The following is a 22420-nucleotide window of genomic DNA, read 5'->3' as shown; positions in this document are numbered from 1 at the left end:
GAATTACTAACTTTGCACAATCTGGGGACAGTATGTTTATCACATGGACTCAGTCAGCTGCTAGCGACATGACTTTGCCGAATCTGCACACACACGGCTAACAGTGCCTCGGGGGGTGGCAACTTGCTGACTGGTAAATACGGAGTAGAAATGTGAGAGGTTAAAAATTCTTGCAGAGGCTGGGCGTGGTGGCTCACGCCTGTAATCCCAGCACTTCGGGAGGCCGAGGCAGGCAGAACACCCGAAGTTGGGAGTTGGAGACCGGCCTGACCAACATGGAGAAACCCTGTCTCTGCTAAAAAATACAAAATTAGCCGGGCATAGTGGCACATGCCTATAATTCCAGCTGCTTGGGAGGCTGAGGCAGGAGAATGGCTTGAACCCAGGAGGCGGAGGTTGCGGTGAGCCAAGATGGTGCCATTGCACTCCAGCCTGGGCAACAAGAGCCAAACTCTGTCTAAAAATAAATTTTTTTTTTTTTTTTTTCAGATAGGACACAGAGATTTTAAAGAGCCACAGAGTCTCCATATGACGTGACAAAATGCCACTGTATGCTTGGGAGGTTGAGTGTAGGTACAAGCTTATTACTGAGCTAGGGGGTGGATGAAGCTGTAGCTGGCAGACCTGTTTGACAATCTGCAAGACAGGAACATGCTTTGAAGTGTAACCTATAGTTGTCTGACTCATGTTGAGAACCAATGCTATGTTATTTATTTATATTCTTGGTGACTCCCATAGGAGTCAGGGCAGCTTACATAAAATATAGCAAGAAAGTTGTAAACTAGAAGGAGGGAGCAGGATATTCCAAAAGGGGAGGTACCGGCAGGTGATCCAAATGGAGCAGCAGTGGAGCTAACACAAAACTCAGCCTTGACACTGCATCACATTCCCCGAGGGTGGGATGCCCCGCAGCATCACAGTCAGATGCTGGGTCTTTAACTAGTTCTGTGGTCTGAACTGATGACAGAAACTCAGGGTGGATGGGAGGAAACATTCACGTTTCCTTCCATGACAAAGGAGAAGCTGGCCATTTCTGGCCCAGCCTGTTCCCTGATACACAGGAAACAGGTTGGGAAACAATTTCTATTGGTCCATCCTGTTTTACCTAATGGGCCCCTGTATGATGTAAGCTGCTGCCCTTGCAGCCTAGGTCAATGGGTGAGTTTTTTGGATAACGACAGCAAGATCACAGATTCAGATTTCTATTCCATGGTCACAGACCCTCTCCCTGGAGGGGAAGTGGGGGTCCTGGGCTCTGGTGTCAGCCCATCCCTGTTCGTAAAAAAGCAGGCTGAAGTGGACGTCCCACAGTGACCTAAGACCACTGTCCTGGTGGCACACTGGAAGCTAGAAGGATGCCCTATAGCCTGGCATCCCAAATGAGACTTACATGCCCGGCTTGGCTCCGGCCATCAAGACCATGCGCAGAGCAATGCGCTTATGCAGGTTCCACTTCTCCACGGCAGCTGCCACGCAGATGACCCCCACCAGCAGCAGCGTGGTGTTCTTGAAATACTCCGCCGCCACCTGCAGAGAGGTCAGGCAGGTCAGCCACCCTCCCAGAGCCAGGACCCAGGGCCCAGCACCGGCGGGGAGAATGGGCCATGCCACATAAAACCTGTTCTCAATCAAAGAGGCTGGTGAAGAGGAAGCAGGGAGGTGGGGATTATTGAAACAGCCAACCATCCTAGAGTGGTATCTACTAAACACTCACTGTGGGCAGGCACTGTGCTAACTAAGCACTTTACAGATTATTTCATTCAAGCCAGCCAGTAACTCCACAGGACAGATATTCTTCTCCACTTTGGTAAACATTAGACCACTGTATTTAAATTTGATGTGAATATGATTTTAAAGAATAAACACATATAATTTTATATTGATCTTCTAAAATTATTAAAATAACCCCAGGCTCCTCCCCAAACCTCATTTTTAATATTTTTAGAAAATATTAGAAAATTATGTTCATTTCTATTAGAAAATTAATACATGTTCAGTATGGAAAACTTCAAAATATAGAAAAATTTAAAGACAAAATTACCCTTACTCATGCCACTGTTGATACTTATATACTACTGTTAAATACCTGTAGTTTCTTCCATTTTTCCTGTATCTATATAGATATATAAATGGATTTATACAGTATGTATACTTTTCTATCTTGCCTTTTTTCATTCAACATCATATCCTCATCATTTTTTTTCTTTGAGACAGAGTCTTGCTTAATTTTAAAATTTTTAAATAATTCCCAATTATTCTGAAGTTCCAGTGAATTCCAAAAATGAAAATAGTACAAGGAACACCTATACACTACCTTTTTTTTTTTTCCCTGAACCATTTGAGGGTAAGTTACATACATTTTGGCTGGTCCTTTACCCGAAGTACTTCAGTGTATATTTTGTTTTTTTTTTAAATATATTTTTTTGAGACGGAGTTTTGCTCCAGAAGGCTGGGTGCAGTGCTGACGTCTCAGCTTCTGCTTTCAAGCCATTCTCCTGCCTCAGCCTCCTGAGTAGCTGGGATCACAGGCGCCTGCCACTACGCCCGGCTAATTTTTGTATTTTTAGTTGCAACAGATTTCACCATGTTGACCAGGCTGGTCAAACTCCTGACCTTGTAATCTGCCCACCTCGGCCTCCTAAAGTGCTGAGATTACAGGTGTAAGCCACTGCACCCGGTCTTTTAAAAAAAAAAAAAAAAAAAAAAAAAAAAAACTGAGACAGGGTCTCACTCTGTTGCCCAGGCTGGAGTGCAGTGGCATGATCACGGCTCACTGCAGCCTTAACCTCCCAGGCTCAGGGTGTATTTTCTAAGAATAGGGATTTTCTTTTCCTTACTAGCCACAGTAGCAGTTATAAACTCCTTTCTACTTTTTAACCGAATCATGGGGCAGTTGAGACACAGCGCAGTTAAAAAGACGTTTCATATGTTTGAGGTTCATGGCCCAAATCTTTGTTGATTCTCTCACTTGGAACGTTCTCTCTTTCCACCTCTACCTGTACATTCCAATCAGACTTTGAAGCCAGGTTCAGGCCTGGCACACTCCAGAAAAACCTTGCTTGTGGCCCTTGCCTCTGACTCCAGAACATTCCTCCTGGGCACCATTAATTCCGCACACCACAAGCACTTGGAGCATTACTTGAATGATCGCTTCCGGCTTGTACTGTTTTCAATTTATTTTTGTATGAGTACCTCCCTTGTCTCTCAACTAAATTTTTTGGCTGTGAATGGTTTCTTTCTACACATCTTAACACCTAGCAGAATAATAGGCAAAAGTAGATGCTCAATAAATATTTGTCACATACATGAGAATTGCTTCCAACTGGAGGAACCATGACAAAAATTGAGAGGAAAGGATATAGAAAAGTTTAACTTCTAATTGAAAAACCCTCTTAAAGTGGGAAAACAAGAACGTTTTTAACTGCAGCAAAAATAAAAGTTCAACAGGAAAGGAAATGTAAATACAGTAAAACACATAGCATTTGGAATAATATGTACATAATCATATGAATTTTGATTACGGAATTAATAAAAATTGTGATATGACTACTGGGAGGATGGTGGAGGGCAAAGCTGGGGATGTAAAAGAAAAAAGTCTTCATCTGCTCTAACAGGAAGTCAGCTGATAGCTGCTTAAAGTGAGAACCCAAGAACTAATAAAAGAATGTCATATGAAGATATGGCGCTTAATGGCAGAAGAAGCAGTTAACAAAGATACAAGTTATTGACTCAGGGTGGGGTGGGACTTGGTAGGAGAAAAGTGGGAGGGGATGAGGAAGGAGACTGCTGACTTTTCATTATAAGCGTTCAGTATTACAGTATTTGATTTTTAAACTTTGTGCTCCAAACACTTTGATAACATCAAAACCAAAATAAAGGCAGGCTGCTCCACCTCTCCTTTCTCTCTTTTGCCCTATGGACATTTCATTGCATCTGGTTGATGAGGGTTGTGCAGGAGAAGGGACATACGTCCTTGCTGTGACCATTTCCTGGGAGGAAGAGCCCCTGCTTCTGGTTAACCTAGTTCTTGTCTCCAAGCCCATTTCTCAGCCGACCACTGTCATGAATGTCCCCTGGGGGCAGGGAAGGCCCCTAGCTCTGGACAGCTTATGACTCCATGGTGGAGTCCTCTCTTAGAGGGCAGTGATCATGGGTGGGTGGGGTAGGGGGGAGCTTCCCCTCAGCGGGAGTGGGGAGTGCTGCCAGATTGTCCTAGGGCAGCTGCTGAACTGGGGGGTCACGGGCCTTTCTCACTGCCTAGTTACTCTCCCAGGCTTCCAGGAGGCAGCTCTGTGGCACTAATGGAGCTTCATTTCCTTGTCTACCAAGGAGGGAAACTGACAGAAGGTGTGGGACACGACCGCTGTGGGAGATGGTCTTTCCACCAGCACTATGACACAGCCCTGCGAAGCTTTTCAAGTCAGTGCAACTGGGGTTACTTTCCCAGGGGACTGACAGACAACAGCTGTTTTCTGCCTCGTTAGCACATCCCATTGTAGAACACAGGTTTGGTGTGATGGCCTTTTGGGAGGCTTAGTGCCTAAACAACAGGTAGGCTACTTTCCTTGGGTTCCACTTGGAGGGAGAGGAAAGGAACCAGGAATATGTAGCGCCTTCTAGTCCCGGGCATTTTACATGCTGCATTCACTTTCTCATCTGATCTCCACAGCAGTCCTATGAGGCAGCGCTATCCGGATCTCAGTTTACTGATGAGGAAACTGGGGCGTTAAGGAGCATCTCCAAGGTCGCAGTGTAAGGGCAGAGGCAGGATGTCGGTCCAGGGCCATCTGAATCCAAAGCCTCCTAGACAGCCTGCCACATGGTGAGCCGACTAGAAATCCCTCATCTGATCCAACTCTAGGGAGATTTTCTTGGTCTCCCAGACAGCATGAGCTGGCATACATTTCTTGTCAGTTTTTTTCTTTTTTTTTTTGAGACAGAGAGTCGCTCTGTGGCCCAGGCTGGAGTGCAGTGGTACAATCTCGGCTCACTACAACCTCTGTCTCCTGGTTTGAACAATTCTCCTGCCTCAGCCTCCCAAGTAGCTGGAGCTACAGGTGCTTAGAAAAACACAAATGAACCACCTTAGTGGAACCACCACATCTGGTGATTTTTTTTTTTAATGTGTATATATATATATATATATATATATATATTTCTTTTTTTTTTTTTTTTGGTAGGTATGAGGTTTAACCATGTTGGCCAGGCTGGTCTTAATCTCCTGACCTCAAGTGATCTGCTCATCTCAGCCTCCCAAAATGCTGGGATTACAGGCATGAACCACTGCAACCAGCCCACTGGTACACATTTTTTGTCTTCATTCATAATTGTAGTCCTGACACTGGCCTTAAGTGCCCAGGCTGGGGCCAGTCTAAGCTCCAGGCCCAGCTTCAGTGGGATATTGGCTCTGTGCTGGGTGTTTGGTGGGCTCAGGTCTGTTCTCAATCTTTTCTGCTCCCGTGTAAGTGATACCATGTGCTCGGGAGACAGCCTGGGGCTCAGGATATTGTGATTACAGAGGTAACATCATGGAGTGGGGAAGAGGGAGGACTCTGGAGTCAGCCAGGACTCTACTGTGTAACCCTAGGAAAGTTATTCAGCCTCTCTGGGCTTCATTTTCTCATCCAAAAAAAAAAAAAGAAAAAAAGAAAAAGGAAGGTTATGTGTGTCCCTCCCTCGTAAGGTTATTACAGAGGTTAAATGATATGCACAAACCAGCTGGCATGGCCTGCTGCACTGATGGTCAGGATTCTTGGTGACTCTTCTGGTTGTGAAGTGCTCCATCCAAAGGCTGACCTGGTTTGAGTCCATTAGCACACAGAGCAAAGCCACAGGGCTGCTTTTTCATTTTTATAAATTTAAATTTAAATTCAGTGGTGGTGTTTGTTAGTTTTCTAGCCCATTGATTTTTCTTTCACAATAACACTGGGGTTATTCAGAGCCTCCCAGGGAACGCCAGACTTCCAGGATTCTCGAGGATGACTGGAATTGTTTTCTACAGCGTGTTGCATATTTCCTGCCTTTATTTACAGAGTCTGTGCATTCTCCCCAGCTTCTCATGAGACACGTGCCAACTCTCCCCATCATAGCCTCAGCCCAGGGACCCCCTTATCGCTCTTGCCCTTGGCTAGCTGTCCAGGCTGCTGGTCCTCCTCTGGTCCCTGGGTCTGCATTTTCCAGGTTTCTCATCTCATTCTTAGGCGGCCGCAGTTTCCCGACATGAGGATGCTTGCCATTAGCATTCCTTTCCCCGTTTTCTAATTTCCCAGACTAATATCCTGTTAGCTAGGAAACTAGATAACGAAACTTGTTAAGAGTTATTTGTAAAGAGAAATTAGATTCTAAATGGCTGTTCCTCCCCAGGAGTAAAGTGCATGGATTTTAGGATATTTGCATTGGTGGTTTGATTGCTTTTTCTGCTTTTCTGCTCTGTAGTTTTTTGCAGTATGCCACGTCACTGAACCTGGAAAGCAGAGGTGTTTCTGGACTATGTTTTAGGAAAGATGGGCTCGAAGAAGTCAGGTTGACAAGGAAGAGCTATAGCAATCTTGGGCTCTGAAGTTCTGATGAATTACTTGCTATTGGACCACCTAATAAACCTCTGTACCTCTGTCACCAATTCTTTAAGGGCAATAATGATGCTACATAGCTAATTTAATCTGCTGTGACATGGGCTTTACATGTAAGATAATGCAGGTGGGCTCTTATTTTTAAAAATTATATATTTTTTATTTTATATATTTTTTGAGACAGAATCTCACTGTCACCCAGGCTGGAGTGCAGTAGCATGATCTTGGCTCACTGCAATCTCGGCCTCCCAGGTTTAAGCAGTTCTCCTGCCTCAGCCTCCCCAGTAGCTGGGACTACAGGCACCGACCACTGCATCCAGCTAATTTTCTATTTTTAGTAGAGACGGTGTTTCGCCATGCTGGCCAGGCTGGTTTCGAATTCCTGACCTCAAGTGATCTGCCTGCCTTGGCCTCCCAAAGTGCTGGGATTACAGGTATGAGCCACCATGCCCAGCCTTATCTGAACAATTTTGCAGTGAAATTCTCTGAACCCTGGGAACAGACACCTGGGCTCGCTCTTGCTCAGTGCTAAGCTAAACCCCGCCAGGGCTGAAGCACCACAGGACTCCATTCCAGTTAGTGTCCAAGCAGCACAGGCAAGCCAGCGGTGTCTCCTCTCTGCCTTCCCTGGGGGCAGGAATGCTGCTTCTGCTGGGTAAGTCCCCAGCATGGGCTCAGACACCCTTCTCATCACCTGATTTGCATTCCTGGTTCCATCTGTTTTATATATTGAGTCTTCCAAGATTTGGTTTAAAGAAAAGATTTCGTTGCTTAAAAAAACATTCTTTGCAAATCCTGCCCTAGAGAAGTCTAAAGTAGAGAGACCCAGATGGGTGCTGGCGCGACTCAGAAACTGGCCCAACTCTTGCATGACTGGAGACACTGATTCATAATCGCCACCACCCCTGCCCCAGTTTCTTCTTTGGGACTGTCGGAAGTACTCAGATGGGGAAGCTGAGGCAGGGGTCTGGGCTCTGAGCCACAAGCAAAGGGACTGCTGGTCAGGTGGTGGCTCAGAGGGAGCTGCTCTTCCCCCCAGAAACATTAGTTTGGTCTCGAAAGGCTGCAAGGTCTGTAGGCTCCCACTGAAGGCCCATGTGGAGCTCAGCCGCGGGCTGCGTCTGGGTGGCTGAGGGTGAGGGCAGCCTGGGGTTCAGGCCGGTGGCCAGCTGGATGCCCAGCCCACATGCTCACAGGCCTACGTGCAGAGGACTGGTCAGCCTCCGTGGTGAGCAGAGATGGGAAAGGCAGAGCTGAGAGTGCTTTATGAAATGCCCCCAGGCTTAAACAGAGAAAGTCAGGGTGACAGTCAGATGGCAGGAATCTGGTGGCAGAGAAAGATCAGGAGCCAGTAGGGCAGCGGATTCATGACAGGCAGCTCCAGCAGCACTGGGCTGCAGAGGCTGCATGCTGTCCCCGCGGGTGCGGCCTGTGCTCCCCCCTGCCCCTGCGGGAGCTGGAAACTGAGCGAGACTGGCCCGAGGCCTGCAGTGCAGGGCCAGAGAATGCTGGCTGGGCCAAGGGCAAGTGTGTGTGTGTGTGTGTGTGTGTATGTGTCTGAGTGTGTGTATAAGTGTGTGTATGTGTGAGTGGGAATATGTATGGGTGTGTATGTGAGCGTGTGTGAGTGTGTGTCTGTATATGTATGAGCATGTGTATGTGTGTGTGTGAATGTGAATGTGTGTAGGCATGTATGTGTGTATGATTGTATTTATATGTATATTAGTATGTGTATGAGTGTGTGTATGAGTGCACGTGTGTGTATGTGTGTGTGCCTGTGTGTGCATGTGTATGTGTGTATGAGTGTGAGTGCATGTATGTGTGTGTGTGTGTGTGAGTGCATGTATGTGTGTATGTATGTGTCTGTGTGTGTTTGTGTGTGAGTGCATGTGAGTGTGAGTGAATGCATATATGTGTGTGTGAGTGCATGTATGTGTGTGTGCATGAGTGTGTGAGTGCATGTATGTGTATGAGTGTGAGTGCATGTGTGTGAGTGTATGCATGTGTGTATGAGTATGTGTGAGTGCATGTACGTGTGTATGAGTGTGTGTGTGTATGAGTGTGTGTGAGTGTATGTGAGTGTGTGTGCTCTGGGGAAAGGGTAAAGATAAAGAGCACATGTAATTACACCCAGAAGCGGATCCTGACCCTGGGCCTCCTGGAGAGCTATTTGTTCTCTAGCCCCAACATCCAAACCATGCTTTCTGCTCCACCAGAGAGCTCTGGTGCCCACCTCTACGCCATTGTCCTATAGACAATAAATCTGAGCTAAGTTGATTGACACAGGTATCATGCCCAGGCTATAAACTTTGAGAGCAACACATTAGGAGGGGCTTAGAGGACTTCAGAGGCAGATATAATGACAGTGAGAGTCATGGTGGAGCCAAAACAAAACAAAAACACACAAACACAAACCTAAAATACATGACTAAGCTCTGTGCACCAGCAGAGGAAGTAGCAGCTGGATACTCACAAGATCACAGAGGAACCTTAGCGTCCAACCCATCTCCCAAGACACAAAGTGTATGTCTAGTGTATCTGACATGGTCATTTGGCTCAGACTTCTAGGGACAGGAACACAAGGACCACACGTGGCAGCTTGTTTCAGAGTTTTCCTTTATACAGAACGGGGAATTCCTTTATGGCACTCTGACTCTGGTTCTGTTGTGACACTTTGGCCTGGAGTGTGGAGGCATGGAAGCCTGACTCATGTCCGCCTTAAGCCTTCTCTTCATTCTCATGTGACCCAGGCTCCAGCTTTTGATATCCCGGCCACCCACCTCTGGATGTGTTCCTTATCCAGAATTTGATGCATTGGAGATGTCATCTATTAATTTTTCAAAATTAAAAAAAATTTTTTGAGACAGTCTCACTTTGTTGCCCAGGCTGGCGTGCAGTGGCACTATCTTGGCTCATTGCAACTTCTGCCTCCTGGGTTCAAGTGATTTTCTTGCCTCAGCCTCCCGAGCAGCTGGGACTACAGGCACCCACCACCATGCCCAACTCATTTTTTACTTTATTTTACTTTTAGTAGAGATGAGGGGTTTTACCTTGTTGGCCAGGCTGGTCTCAAACTCTGACCTTAGATGATCTGCCTGCCCCGGCCTCCCAAAGTGCTAGGATTACAGGCATGACCCACTGTGCCCAGCTCATCATGTATTAATTCAATGAAAGATTTCTGTCACATTGCCTAGAGGTTAAGAGCTCAAGTTCTGGAATCACAATCCTGGATTCAAGTCACAGCTCCACCACTTAGTAGCTGCGTAACCTTGGGTGAGTAAGTTACTTAACCTCTCTGAACTTCAGTTTCCTCTTTTGTAAAATAAAGATAAAAACAAAAGCTCCTTCACAGAGGATTAAGTTATATAGTGCGTGTAAATGACCCCCCAGAGTGCCTGGCATATGGCAAACACTTGGAATGTTGGCAGCCACGTTGGACTGATGGTGACTCATGCTGAGCTTGTACTTAGCTAAAAGCCAAGGGTCTTTTTCACATGTACTGCTGGCATTTATCCTTATTAGACTTCATTTTGTCAGTTTCAGCTCATTGTCTCTTCCTGTCCACATGTCTCATTCTGCCACCATACATTAGCACCATGCATTAGGTAGGTAGCGCATCCAGCTTAGCCATCTGCAAATCTGATAACGTGCCTTTTATATTTTCAACTGCAGTCTCACCCCAGTCTGATACCAACACGTTATTCAAGATTCTTTAGGTTCAGCTGTTCACCCAGCCTCAAGTTACTCAACTCTGCTTTCTCATGGAGCCCACTCTGGCTCCTCCGAGTGAGAAATTCTTTTTTCCCCCTGGAAATTTTGAAGGCTCCAAGGAAAAAGTTAAATTATATTCAATAACTTCTGTTTAAAAGACCAAGGAAATTATAAAACCCTTTAGAAAGACTGCGATAAAAAATTGGTCAACATGAAATTTGGGCAGTTGGCAATGTCAGTTTTACTTATCTAGAACATCCCCACTTGAGGAGGTGTATAAATCCTCCACAAGGCCAGAAAACGAGGCACCACTGCCTAAAGCATTCTGTATTTTTCCACATGGTTTATACTTTCTCTCTACTAAAATAGAAACTTCTCAAGGTCAGGAACCCTTCTGTCATTTCGTATCTCTTGTCGGCACCTGAGTCTGAGCTTCGCACACAACTCCTAATACCCACTTGCTGACAAAATATTACTGTAAAAATGAAATACTTATATGTACTTGTGATGGTTGACTTTGCACCTCGACCTGAGTGGACCACGGGGTGCCCAGGTCAAGCATTGCTTCTGGGTGTTTCTGGATGAGACTGGCATTCGAATCAGTGGATTGCCCTCTACCACGTGGACAGACATCATCCAGTCTGTCAAGGGCCTGACTAGAACAAATGGCAGAGAAAGCAGGAATTTGCTTCCTTTTTCCAGTCTCACTACCTGGGCTGTGACATCTCTCATCTCCTGCCCTGGGACTGGGAACTACACCATTGGCTTCCCTGGTTCTCAGGCCTTTGGATTCACTTAGAGTGACATCACCAGCTCTCCTGAGTCTCCAGTTTGCAGGTGGCAGCTCATGGGATATCTTAGGCTCCATAATTAATCAAGTGAGCCAATTCCTATAGGCAGACAGACAGACAGACACACACACACACACACATGCACATACATACACACACACATATGCTAGTCTTCTCTTGGTTCTGTTTCTCTGGAGAAACTGCAGAACACATCCTGCTTCAGGCAGTGAGAGTTCTGATATGAGATTCAAGAGGAAAGAGATGGCATTTTTATTCTTGTCACTCTCAGGGTACCTGTATCATCCCATGTTGGACCTGGTAGATCCAGAACTCAGAAAATATTTTTTCTAAATGTTGAGTGAATAACATGAGGGAACCCAGCCACAGTTCCAGAAACACTGCTCCCATTCACGTGCCTTCTTTCCCTCACTGGAGACATTACTGACACATTGTCAAGAAACACTACAATCAAGTGCGGGGAATGGAGGGCTGATGCAGGGCTGATGCTGGGCCACAGACGGGCCACACACAGGGTACATCCCAGAGAGCATGAGTCTTGGTGGGGAGAGCACATGTCTATGAAAAGTTTATATCTGGTATATCTGATGCACCATTTAAAAGATAAAGACATCAAATAGGCTCAAAGAGAACGGATCAACACTTTCAGCCTTTGGTCTTTGGAAGGGCTTCACCAGCCAGAGTAGTTGAAATGTAAGACTTCAAAGTTCAAAGGAATGGGAGAGAACTTTCCAAAGCGGAAGAATAACCCAAGTTGCAATAAGAGGATGGTGAAGAAACAGGTAGGTTTTGGGAGTGACAAGGATTTGGGGACTCCTAAAGAGCACCAGCCTAGCTCCTCCCTGTGAGCCCTGGCACATACTGGCATCACAGTGGTGCAGCATGTGTTTTCTTGGCAAATGTAACTGGCTCATAAAGGGCTATAACCCATGTCCTCTGCCTTACTGCCATTTCCCTCTAATCTGAGCTAAGAAGGTCAGCTAAACAGACTATATTTGGATTAAGCTGCTCCTTGTAGCCCGACTACTAACTATCGTCACCAGCCAAAGCCACTTCATCAGGCAGGTGGACTAGAATTTTTCACCTCAAATGATAAGATATGCTTTCTGGCTTCTCCAGCCCCCAGCAATAGTGACACACAGACCCTCCCTGGACAGTCTTCATTGACTTTTCACAGAGTCCTATTATCCTCGCAAGTCACTGCCTCTGCAGACTCTCCTTATGGGTTTGGGCTTCCTCTCTGGTCAAAGGGGCATCCCTCAGATAACTGTTGCCTGCAGCATCTCTACTGTGCCCTCCGCAGAACAGAGACATTGTCTGCTTGAAGACTAACCATGCTATTGGCTTTTGGGCTGCCTAGAGTGAAATACAAAGATTAGGTTTCTTAATACTTGTCTCACTTTAAAATGTTATTTAGGATTCAGTTCTTTCTAAACTTCATTTTTTTCTCCCCTTTACCCTCTACTTTCACCTCCTGCCCTTGTTGGTTTTACTTTCACAATTTTAAAGAGAAGCCTGCAGGACAAGCTTGTAATAGCTCTCTTAAGAAAAGTTACATTTAAGATTCATTTTTCCTTTAGGCAGACACAAAACCCCCTTATTACCTATTCTTTTTTTCTCACAAAAGAAGGGGGACAATTAGTATGGCTGCCTGGTGATTCTGGTCACAGATTAGCTTTTACATGGGTCCCCAGGATATTGGGGTTGTACCCATCTCCAGGAATAAAAGCACTGCTGAGATCTTTGGGATTCTATTATTTTTGGTGAGCCTGAGGCTATGGCTACTCAATGCCACACATATATGCGTGCATATATATATGTATGTATATAGATAGATAGCCACACACACACACACACATCTATCTATCTATATATATAGGGATAGCTAGCTAGCTAGCTAGATAGAAAGCAGAAAGAAAAGAAAGAAAGAAAGAAAAGGAAGGAAGGAAGGAGAAAGAAAAAGAGAAAGAGAGACAGAAAGAAGAAAGAAAGAGAAAGAGAAAGCAAGAAAGAAAGAAAGAAAGAGAAAGAGAGAAAGAAAGAAGAAAGAAAGAAGAAAGAGGAGAGAGAGATGGGAGAGAGGGAGAGACAGAGAAAGAAGGAGAGAGAGAGAGAGAGAGAAACTAAGACCAAAACAAACTAAAAAATTAGTCAGTTAAATCTATCCAGTAGAAAGACTTAAAGTGTTCATCGCAGTCAAGTACAACAATTAGAGGATCACCTAATTCTATCTTTGTACTTTCAAGAAAGTTCTGTTATCAATTAAAGCATCCACAGGCCCAGCTCTGTTCTTCCTCATATCACAGAAGGGAAGAGACTCACAGTTCTTAGTCATAACTCCACGTGTTCATAATCCCATGAAGCCACATGCCACTTTATGGAGTGTTTTTCTTATGGTGTAGTAATCCAGCATACACACCTTGAAATCTAATAGTTATGGGTTTGAATCTAATTCTGCTACTTTCAACTTTGTGATCTAGGGTGAGATTCTTAAATTTCTGGGCATACCTGTAAAACGGAAATATTAGCATGCACCTTGTAGAACCCTTGGGAGTATTCCATAACAATGTTGCGCTTCTGATATAGTGCCTGGCACTTAGTAGGCATTCAAACATGTGCTTCCTTTCCTCTTCCTTCTGTGCCTCTGCCCATAACTTCACCCCCATCTCTACTATTCAGGCTTTTTCATCAGAAACCCTAAGCAGAGACCAGGTGTTAATAATGAGACCATTCAAATGGAACCAGGTGTTACTGAATGAGGATCATCATTCATTTTGCTCCCAGATTCTGGCTTTTTTTTTTTTTTTTTTAACTTTTTCCCTAGTTTGCTCTGAAATTTTGCCACAATCTGGGCTTCCCACTGACAATTTCTGTTTGAGCTTTTGAGAATGCCACAGACAGTAAATGGAGAGGGCTCACTCTAGGGAGAGTGCAAAGAAAGAGCATGCAGAAACCTTGAGCCGGGGAAGAAGGAACAGAAATGTCATTTTTTGGAGGGGTAGATAAAAACATTGTCAGGGCCCAGGGAAACACGGTCTCTCTGTAACAAACATTCATTGAGCACCTACTGTATACAGGTTCAGCTTTCTAACGAGACACCCCCAAAGTGAGAGATCTGATTCCTGCCTTTGTGTGCTTATGGTCTAAATAGACATCCAAAGACTGAAAAGGATCAAGACCAGCTGGGTTTTAGGCATCAATCACACAGCTCCTAAAAGGTTTCAGGCTGAGGGAGCAACTGGATATATGTAATCAAGTAAGGCTTCCTTAAAGAGGCAAGTTTTGAGCCAGTTTGAAGGAGATGAGGATCATGAGTGCACGGGGAGGAATTCAAGGTCTAGAACCAGATGCCAGGGCTTAGTGTTAAGGGGTGGTTTCAGTGGGTAACAAAGTCACCTCCTCCTCAAGTGCTGGGTGAATCTCCCTTCATTGGGGGCTCTCTTTCATGGGCCCTGCATGGACCCAGGTGCAGGGGCAGGTGGGGAGGGTGGGGCTATAAGTGGTCTCACCTCACTGGATCGGAGGACTCCGAAGAACGGGTAGAGGAAGGCCGGCACCAGGGCTGCAGCTCCCAGAGGCACTGCCTCCGACACCCAGTACACAGCAGTCACGATCAGAACGTAGGCACACGAGGCCTCCTGCAAAGGAAGGAAAGGGTCAGTCATTCACAGGAACGGTCACTGCCACTGAGCGTCCAGATGCAACCCTGGCATCTGGGGCAGCAGGCACTCGGACTCTAATGCGGGTACCAGCGTTCCACCCTGGGACTACAAAGCCGGACTGGCAGGTGAGCATGGTGAATGCCTGGTGAGCCCATCCTTTGGTGGGTGACATTATGGCTGCTCCTTGGGGGACCGACGCCTGGCCTGCAGTTTGCACTGGTGTGCAGCCAGGCGGCTCTGAGGGTTCCAGAAACTGCCAGGGTGGGGACTGAACTTAACTGCAGTGACTCAGACCCATGATCGCAAAACCATATGGGTGGAATTCAAAGCTTTAACGTGGACTAGGATGTAACTGTTGTCAAGTTGACTGGACATCAGAAGTTCTTGGGGTAATTGGAGGTAGGAATCACTGTGTGGTTGGGGCTGGGGCTCACACTTGTAATCCCAGCACTTTGGGAGGCCAAGGTGGGAGGATCGCTTGAGCCTAGGATCTGAGACCAGCCTGGACAATATATAGCAAGACCCCGTCTCTAAAAAATAAAATATAAATTAGCTGGGTGTGGTGGCACAGGCCTGTAGTCCCAGCTACGTGGGAGGCTGAGGCCAGAGGATCACTTGGGCCCAGGAATTTAGGCTGCAGTGAGCTATGATTATGCCACTACACTCCAGCTTGGACTACAGAGTAAGATGCTGTCTCAAAAAAAAAAAATAATAATAATATAGTTGGTTCACATGTGAGCCCTGAGATCAGCCATCTTGAGTTTGACACATATGCCTAAGATATGAAGATATGGGGCATTGTGTGTGCCTGACTTAAGAGAAGTGGATGAATAAGAAGTGAGATTTATAGACAATCCAAAAGGTGGCTTTTGGCCTGTGCTCTTACAGCCCTGGGTGTCTGGGGTGTGTCTCAAGAATATCCCAGGGAGATCAGCAAGGCCTGGAATCTGGACCCCGCCCCCCCACCAGCCTCATCCCAAATGGAGTAGCTTTGTTTTTATTTGATTCATATTCTAGCATTACGTGTAATATTTTATTTGAAAAAAAAGGCTTTACTGCTTTAAAAATGAATAAATGAAGTTAAATCCCCCCATTTTAAATTCAGTAGTAAATTTTAAATCAATTGTTAGGCGAGAACTGGCTGACCATTTCCCCCTTCAATTTTGGACCCGAGGTTCTATCATGCTGTTTTGCATCTAGAGATTGACTCCTTCTCCCGAAGGCCTCCGTGAGAGTTAATGAGGAGCTGAAGGGAGCATGGCAGAGGGAAGGGAGGAGTGAAGAGGGAGGCAGCAGTCCTGAGCATGGGACTCTCCTTTTGGATGAAGCAGCGTCAGCTCCTAACTCAGTGTTTCTCAGCCTTGACACCACTGACATTTAAGGCCACATAGTTTCTTGTTGCAGGGGGCTGTCCTGTGCACTGTAAAACACCAGCATCCCTGATCTCTACCCACCAAATGCCAGTAGCACGTCCTCCATAGTGACAACCAAAAAACCATCTCTAGACAGTGCCAGATGTCCTTTGGGGATGCAGAATGATCCCTGCTTGAGAACCCCTCCCCTAACCAGGGTCTGGTTCTCATTGCTCTTGGACCCCATTCTACCTGCCTGACACCATGGAAACGTCCGTCTACAAAGAATAAAGATAGCCATCTAGCTGGAAGGGGAGGCCTGGAGATTCACCCGCATTTTCCACAGCCCACTCTCTTTGCTGGCTGGACAACCTAGGGTGCACAGGGTAATTAAGTACAACATTTGTATCAAAAGCCAGCCCTCCGTCAGCTTGCCCTCTAGTCGTGCTGATTGCTTCGAATTGCGCAGATGAACGCTGTTAAGAAAGGTTACCAGTTTACTCTAGGGAGAGGCTACACAGTTCAAGGGCTTGTTAAAGGTAACATCACCAAGCTCCGGGACTCAGAAGGCCATTATAGAAAAGCCAAGTTGGCTGTGAGCGCTTCAATTGTTACATAGTTCTGAGCCATCAGGACTTGTGTCTGACTTGCGAGGCTAGCTGCTGATCAAGGAACCTGACAAATTTTGCTGTTTATCGCCCCTTGAGTTCAGAACACACATCCTCATACTGTTGCATAAAAGTTACAAAAGGTCGCTGTATCAGTGAGGGGCAGCGGGAGTGATTAAATCAGCTGGGCTGGAAAGGACCTTGTGCCCTCCTGACATTCGTGGATTATGGGGTTGGGGTTTGAGAAATGGGAACTGGGCCCGGCGATTGTTGACTGTAGCTCCCCACTGAGCTGCTCTCTGGGGCCACAAGATCAGAGGGAAGATAAAACGTTTGGAAGTGCTGATAAGACAACAGAACCAATGGTGGAAAAAAAAGGCTCCATTTGGAAAAGAATTCAATTTAGAGAAATACCCTGTTTGCTCTAGAAATAAAACACCTAAAGGAGTTCAAACCCACGTGCTCTCATCTCTTATCTGGGAAGGAGACAGAGTAGCAGATCTTAACTCCAGTTGAAGAGAAATTGTTGAGAGACAAAATGTCAGTCCCTTACTGGGAAGCCCTTATTCCTTGCTGGAACCCTTAGTCTCTCTTGATCTGGTCACTGCAGGGCTACAAGTTACAAGTTAAGGGGAAGGAGGCGGGGAGAGAAGGTGGGGAGAAAGGGAAAGGAGAAAGAGGAAAGGCGCCTGTAATCTCAGCACTTTGGGAGGCCAAGGTGGGTGGATCACTTGAGGTCAGGAGTTCGAGACCAGCCTGGCCAACATGGTGACACCCTGTCTCTATTAAAAATACAAAACAAATTAGCCAGGTCTGGTGGCAGGCACCTGTATTCCCAGCTACTTGGGAGGCGGAGGCAGGAGACTCCCTTGAACCCGGGAGGCAGAGGTTGCAGTGAACTGAGATCACGCCACTGCATTCCAGCCTGACTGACAGAGTGAGACACACATCAGCTTGAGTGACAGAGTAAGACTTTGTCTCAAAAAAAAAAAAGGAGAGAGAGAGAGAGAGGGAGGGGGGACTTTCCTTCTGCCAGATACCTTTAGGTTTGAATTAGGAGAATTTGGGTAAAACAAGGCAAACATTTTGGTTGTAATACTATTAGAAATGGGACCAGGTTACCGGAGGAAGTCATCAGGCCAACTTCACCCAGCAGTATTCAGGATAGGAATAACTACCATCCTTTTTTTTTTTTTTTTTTTTTTTTTTAGAGGGAGTTTTGCCCTTGTTGCCCAGGCTGTAGTTCAGTGGCATAACCACTGCTCATTGCAACCTCGGTCTCTCAGGTTTAGGTGATTCTCTTGCCACAGCCTCCCAAGTAGTTGAGATTACATGCTCATGCCACCATGCTCAGCTTATTATTATTATTTTTTATTTTTAGTAGAGACAGGATTTCACCATGTTGGTCAGGCTGGTCTTGAACTACTGACCTCAGGCAATCCACCCACCTTGGCCTCCCAAAGTGCTGGGATTACAGGCGTGAGCCACTGCAGCCAGTCAACTACTGTCATTTTTAACCTGGCTTTTCCTTAGAGTAGAAGAATGGACAAGAGACACCTTTAGAGAGTCTTTCCATATATTTTCCACTTATTTCACCTGGAATCTCCATAAACTTCCTTTTGCCCCTTCTAAAGCTTCTCAAAATTCAGGAGGTAAGCTTGTATTCAGACAACCAAAAATACTCTGCGAAGTTTGCTTACAGGAAGTCTGATGTCCCAGTGCCTATCCCATGTCTAGCAGGTGGCTCACTTCACGTGGGCTGACCTGCACTGGACTTCTTTGCTGGCTATTAGTCTCTTGCATCTTCTGGGCAGAATATTCTGCAACCCCCAGGCTCCTTATTAATACCACTGGTTCCTTGCCAGCAGGTGTGTAGGGGCTGGGGATTGGTGAGTATTGAGACAATGTCTTCAAGGGACAATGCTATCTACTATTTTTGGCTCCTGTTTACAAGTGAAGAGTTTGAAAGTGGCATTTTTCTTTGTAGGACATTTCCTAGTCTGCTACTAACTTAGGGGTGGAATGGCTCATTTTCCATGCAGTTTGACCTCCCCATTGATATCCCACTCCGACTTCACAGGAAGGAAGTTGAAGTCTGTTTATCTGCTATCATCAATGACTGGTGGGGCCTTTTAAAAAAATTTAGCTTGGGCAGTTGAGGTGCAACTTTTATCCCACTGGGGGCACTGAGGAAGGGCTTAGTTATGGATGCCCCTCTTGTACCCTCTTCTATAACATGATAAATAGTGTCTGGACCTCTAGTTTTAGAGAGCTGGGCAAGAAAAGGGGGGAAGATCATTTTGAGTCCTTCTAAAATGGAGCTGAAGCTTGTTGCTTAGAAGACCCATCCAAATGCAGGCCAGGAGCTCCTGCCCAGGTATGCCACCCCTGCTCTAAACTCCAGCCCAGAGCAAGCAAATCCGTTTGGAATATTAAGGATTAAATATCAGCATCTAAAAGTTCGATGCAGGCCAGGCACAGGGGCTCACACATAATCTCAGCACTTTGGGAGGCTGAGGTGGAAGGATCACTTCAGGCCAGGAATTTGAGACCAGCCTGGGCAACATAGTAAGACCCTCCCATTTCCACAAAAACAAAACAAAAACAAAAAAAAAACAGCTGCATGTGGTGGTGCTTGCTTGCCTGTAGTCCCAGCTGCCCGGAGGCTGAGGCACAAAGATTGCTAGATTCCAGGAGTTCAAGGCTGCAGTGAGCTATGGTTGTGCCACTCACTCCAGACTGGGTGACAGAGTGAGACTCTGCGTCTACAAAAAAAAAAGTTTGATGCAAATGGTGACAGATGGATGAAAGACACTCTACCTGCTGGGCACCTAGTCTGTGCCTTCTGTGGGCAGTGGCCAAGGTGCCCAAAGACGAGGCTGACTCAACAAGGAGATATGAGACATTCCTGATACTGCTTTGGAGAGGAGGCTAATATATCTCTTGGTAACAGTCCCTTATATCAACCTGATGTTGAGGGAAAGAAAAAGCCACAAAAGAAAAAAAATCAGGCCCATTTAGACAAAGGAGAAAATTGACTAGGGTACAGTCTGGGAAAAACGTCAGCAGCAATCACTGTCTACTAATCCCAGCCCAGTTTTAATCAGCGTCTCCCTGGCACTCTGGTGTATTTATTCTATGAAAGATTTCAGCCAGTTTGTTTTTAAGAAGAATCATCCTAATCCCCTCTGTTTAACTTTTCAACTTAATCTTGGTTACCAAGTTACTTACAGAGCGGAGTGGAAGAAGTGCTCCCCCTCCTACAAACGTGATTAACATGTTTTAGCTTATTTTTCCTAAAGTCTCCAGGGCAGTGCCAGCTGGGGGAAAGGGACAAGCCTGTCACAGAAGAGAACAGTGGAGGGAAGGGAAGCAGGTGACCACGGGGAGGTTGTGACAGGCGAGCTGAATGTGGAGCCAGAGCTCGGGTTCCTCTGTTTGCACAAACCGGGTGAAGAATGAGGTCATAGCCTAGAGTCTGGGGGCTCTTATCTCTTTTTTATCGTGTCATTTTGTGTCTGTCCTTCAAGAGCACAGGGAAGAAAACACAGAAGACACAAATAATTCAAGGCCACGTGCATGGGGCCAGGGCAGCCTGCCAAGCTCTGCTTCCATTCCTTCTCTAGACATTCATTCCCTGAAGTCGATAGGAGCTTGAGGGATTAGAGCTTCAACTGTGGTCATGGAAGCTCACCAGGACACGACCACAGACCTCGGACAGGCTCCACGGTTTCCTTCCTCCCCCAGCCTTCTCCTCAGTGCCACTATTGGGAGTTCTCCCTGTGTCTCCAGGGGCTCTCAGATAACCAGGGTCCCAAGTGGACTCCCGACAAACACAGATGCACTATGTCCTTTGCATGGATGTTGCTGGCCCCCGTGGCTGGGGTGGGCTGGCTTGCTGCTTGGTGCAACACCCATCAGTCACTTCTGCCAAGGCCCCTACTCTGTCCTGACCCCTGGTTGGGGGCCGTGGGATTGGGGGACTGAGACTGGGCTAGGGAATGGATATGACAGGAAGAAGGTATCTTGGTTTCCTCCAGAAAAACACTTCCATTTCTTTAAACCCACTACAAGCCATTTTGAGGGACTGCCTGAGCACCCCACGTCCCCCACCGACCTCCCCTCTTTGCCCTCCCACTGATCCCGGACCCCAGTGGGAGGGCGCAGGTCGGTACTCACGCTGCTGGGGTGGAGGATGGGCAGAGGCAGCAGCAGGAGCGGGACACAGACGACCAGCAGCAGCTTCCGGGCTCGGAGCAGGACCTGCAGCAGGCCCATCGCGCCTCTGTCCTCTCCAGCTCGTCCTTGGACCCCGCTCTGCCGGCGAAAGGCTTCCTCCCTAGGCACTGCTCTCTGTCCAGAGAGACTTCTTAAACCTTTCTTGGCTTCCAAGAGTCCTCCTTCGTCTTGGGGGCAGAACGGGAGGGCAGTTATACCCTCGCTGTTTCTACAAGAGGCTGGGCTCCCGGCCTTCTGCTTTAGGTGGGATTGATGAGCATCGTTTTATGACCAGCAAAAAGGAACTGGGAAAGGATGATAAACGGGGGCATAGTGGGCCTCCTCTCGGCTTGATTAGTAATAGAGTAACTTCATTCTAGGTGTCAGCAAAAGCCCTCTTAATCCATTAAACCACACCTTTGCTGCTGCTGCTCGGCCTTGAAGAAATCATTTAAAAGCTTAAAAACATGAAAAATGCTCAGAGTATATTGTGCTCTCCATCAGTTTTCCTTCCTCGGATGACCTATTTTGGGGAGGTCATCCTGTTTCATCTCCTACCTGGGCTCGCTGTTGGTAAGAATCTAGTAGCCCCTTTCCCTAAAACAAGCACTCGAGCTTGCCAGAGGTGTGTGAGGACTTCGTGGGGAGCTGCTGGTCGCTCCCAGGACCTGGTACCTTAACTCTGTTCACATGTCTTTCCTTCAAATTGGTTCCCTACTTATAATTTGCCTTGAGCCTGGGCCTCCAGAGCAGAAAAGGAAAGTCCCCAAGACATTCCTTTTTATCAAAGGACAAAAACTTGCCGGAGGCCCACCTTTAACTTTCATCCACCAATGGGAAGCCGGGACAGAGGCAGTAGCTCGGCCCACTCCTCAAAGCCAATCAGCAAATTGAAAAGAATGAGTCAATTTCTCTCCCCAGGGCGGTTCTTGATTGGTCACAGCGGGGTCCTGCTGATTCCGCAGAACCTAGGCAGCCTGCTAAGCTTATTTTTCAGTTTCTCTAACATCCTAGGGCTGGAGTGATGACCATCATCGTAAACATAATCTCACTTACCCAAGCACAGCTTTATTGTTTCGGATCATAGGACACAGAGCTTTCGCTGGGAGGGCCACCCGCTGATCTAGACCTTAGGAAGGGAATGTGCCTGGTGGCAGGGAGAAAATGCAACATTACTTCTGGAGAATTTTCCCCAGAGTGTACAAAATTAAGCCTTTCAGACTTCCCTGCTGGCAAAGATCGTTTGCCTCGGCACCCGGGGGGAACATAAAGGCTCTAGGCCAGCAGAGGGCATGAGCCTGTGAGAAGGACCCCAGATCTTTTGGGAAGTGTGGCTGCCTCCCTGGCAAATTCTAGATGCCAGTCTCATGCCCAGATGTCAGTGGTCTTTCATGCTAAAGTAGGTGCTCAAATGCTCCTCTCTGAGGCTCTTCAAAAAAGAAACGGAAGACCTTCTTTGGCTGGTACAAAAGGAGGAGGTGGGAGGGCAGG

The 22420-nt window shown here is 46.6% G+C and overlaps 1 protein-coding gene and 1 long non-coding RNA gene across 4 annotated transcripts in view; one reads left to right on the top strand and one right to left on the bottom strand.

The window, feature by feature from the left end:
- Positions 1 to 21716, bottom strand: part of SLC13A4 (solute carrier family 13 member 4) — a 46479-nt gene extending 24763 nt beyond the window's left edge. For all 3 annotated transcript variants that reach the window (XM_032275905.1, XM_032275907.1, XM_032275906.1), the window contains exons 1-3: positions 20891 to 21716; positions 14599 to 14727; positions 1391 to 1527 (exon numbers count right to left, since the gene is read on the bottom strand). In XM_032275905.1, the coding sequence (XP_032131796.1) occupies positions 1391 to 1527; positions 14599 to 14727; positions 20891 to 20989 (365 nt within the window). In that variant the 5' untranslated portion in view covers positions 20990 to 21716. The remainder of the gene's footprint in view (positions 1 to 1390; positions 1528 to 14598; positions 14728 to 20890) is intronic.
- LOC116550126 lies at positions 8224 to 9414 on the top strand. The gene is made up of 2 exons (XR_004268239.1): positions 8224 to 8260; positions 8897 to 9414. It is a non-coding gene; the product is annotated as an uncharacterized LOC116550126 (long non-coding RNA).
- Positions 21717 to 22420: the final 704 nt, after the last annotated feature.

The sequence above is a fragment of the Sapajus apella genome, unplaced genomic scaffold (genome assembly GCF_009761245.1).
Source record: "Sapajus apella isolate SASKATOON/1434 unplaced genomic scaffold, GSC_monkey_1.0 scaffold7, whole genome shotgun sequence".
NCBI classification, from domain to species: Eukaryota; Metazoa; Chordata; class Mammalia; order Primates; family Cebidae; genus Sapajus; species Sapajus apella.
Note: the sequence above shows the minus strand (reverse complement) of the source record. Positions and strands in the feature narration are given on the sequence as shown.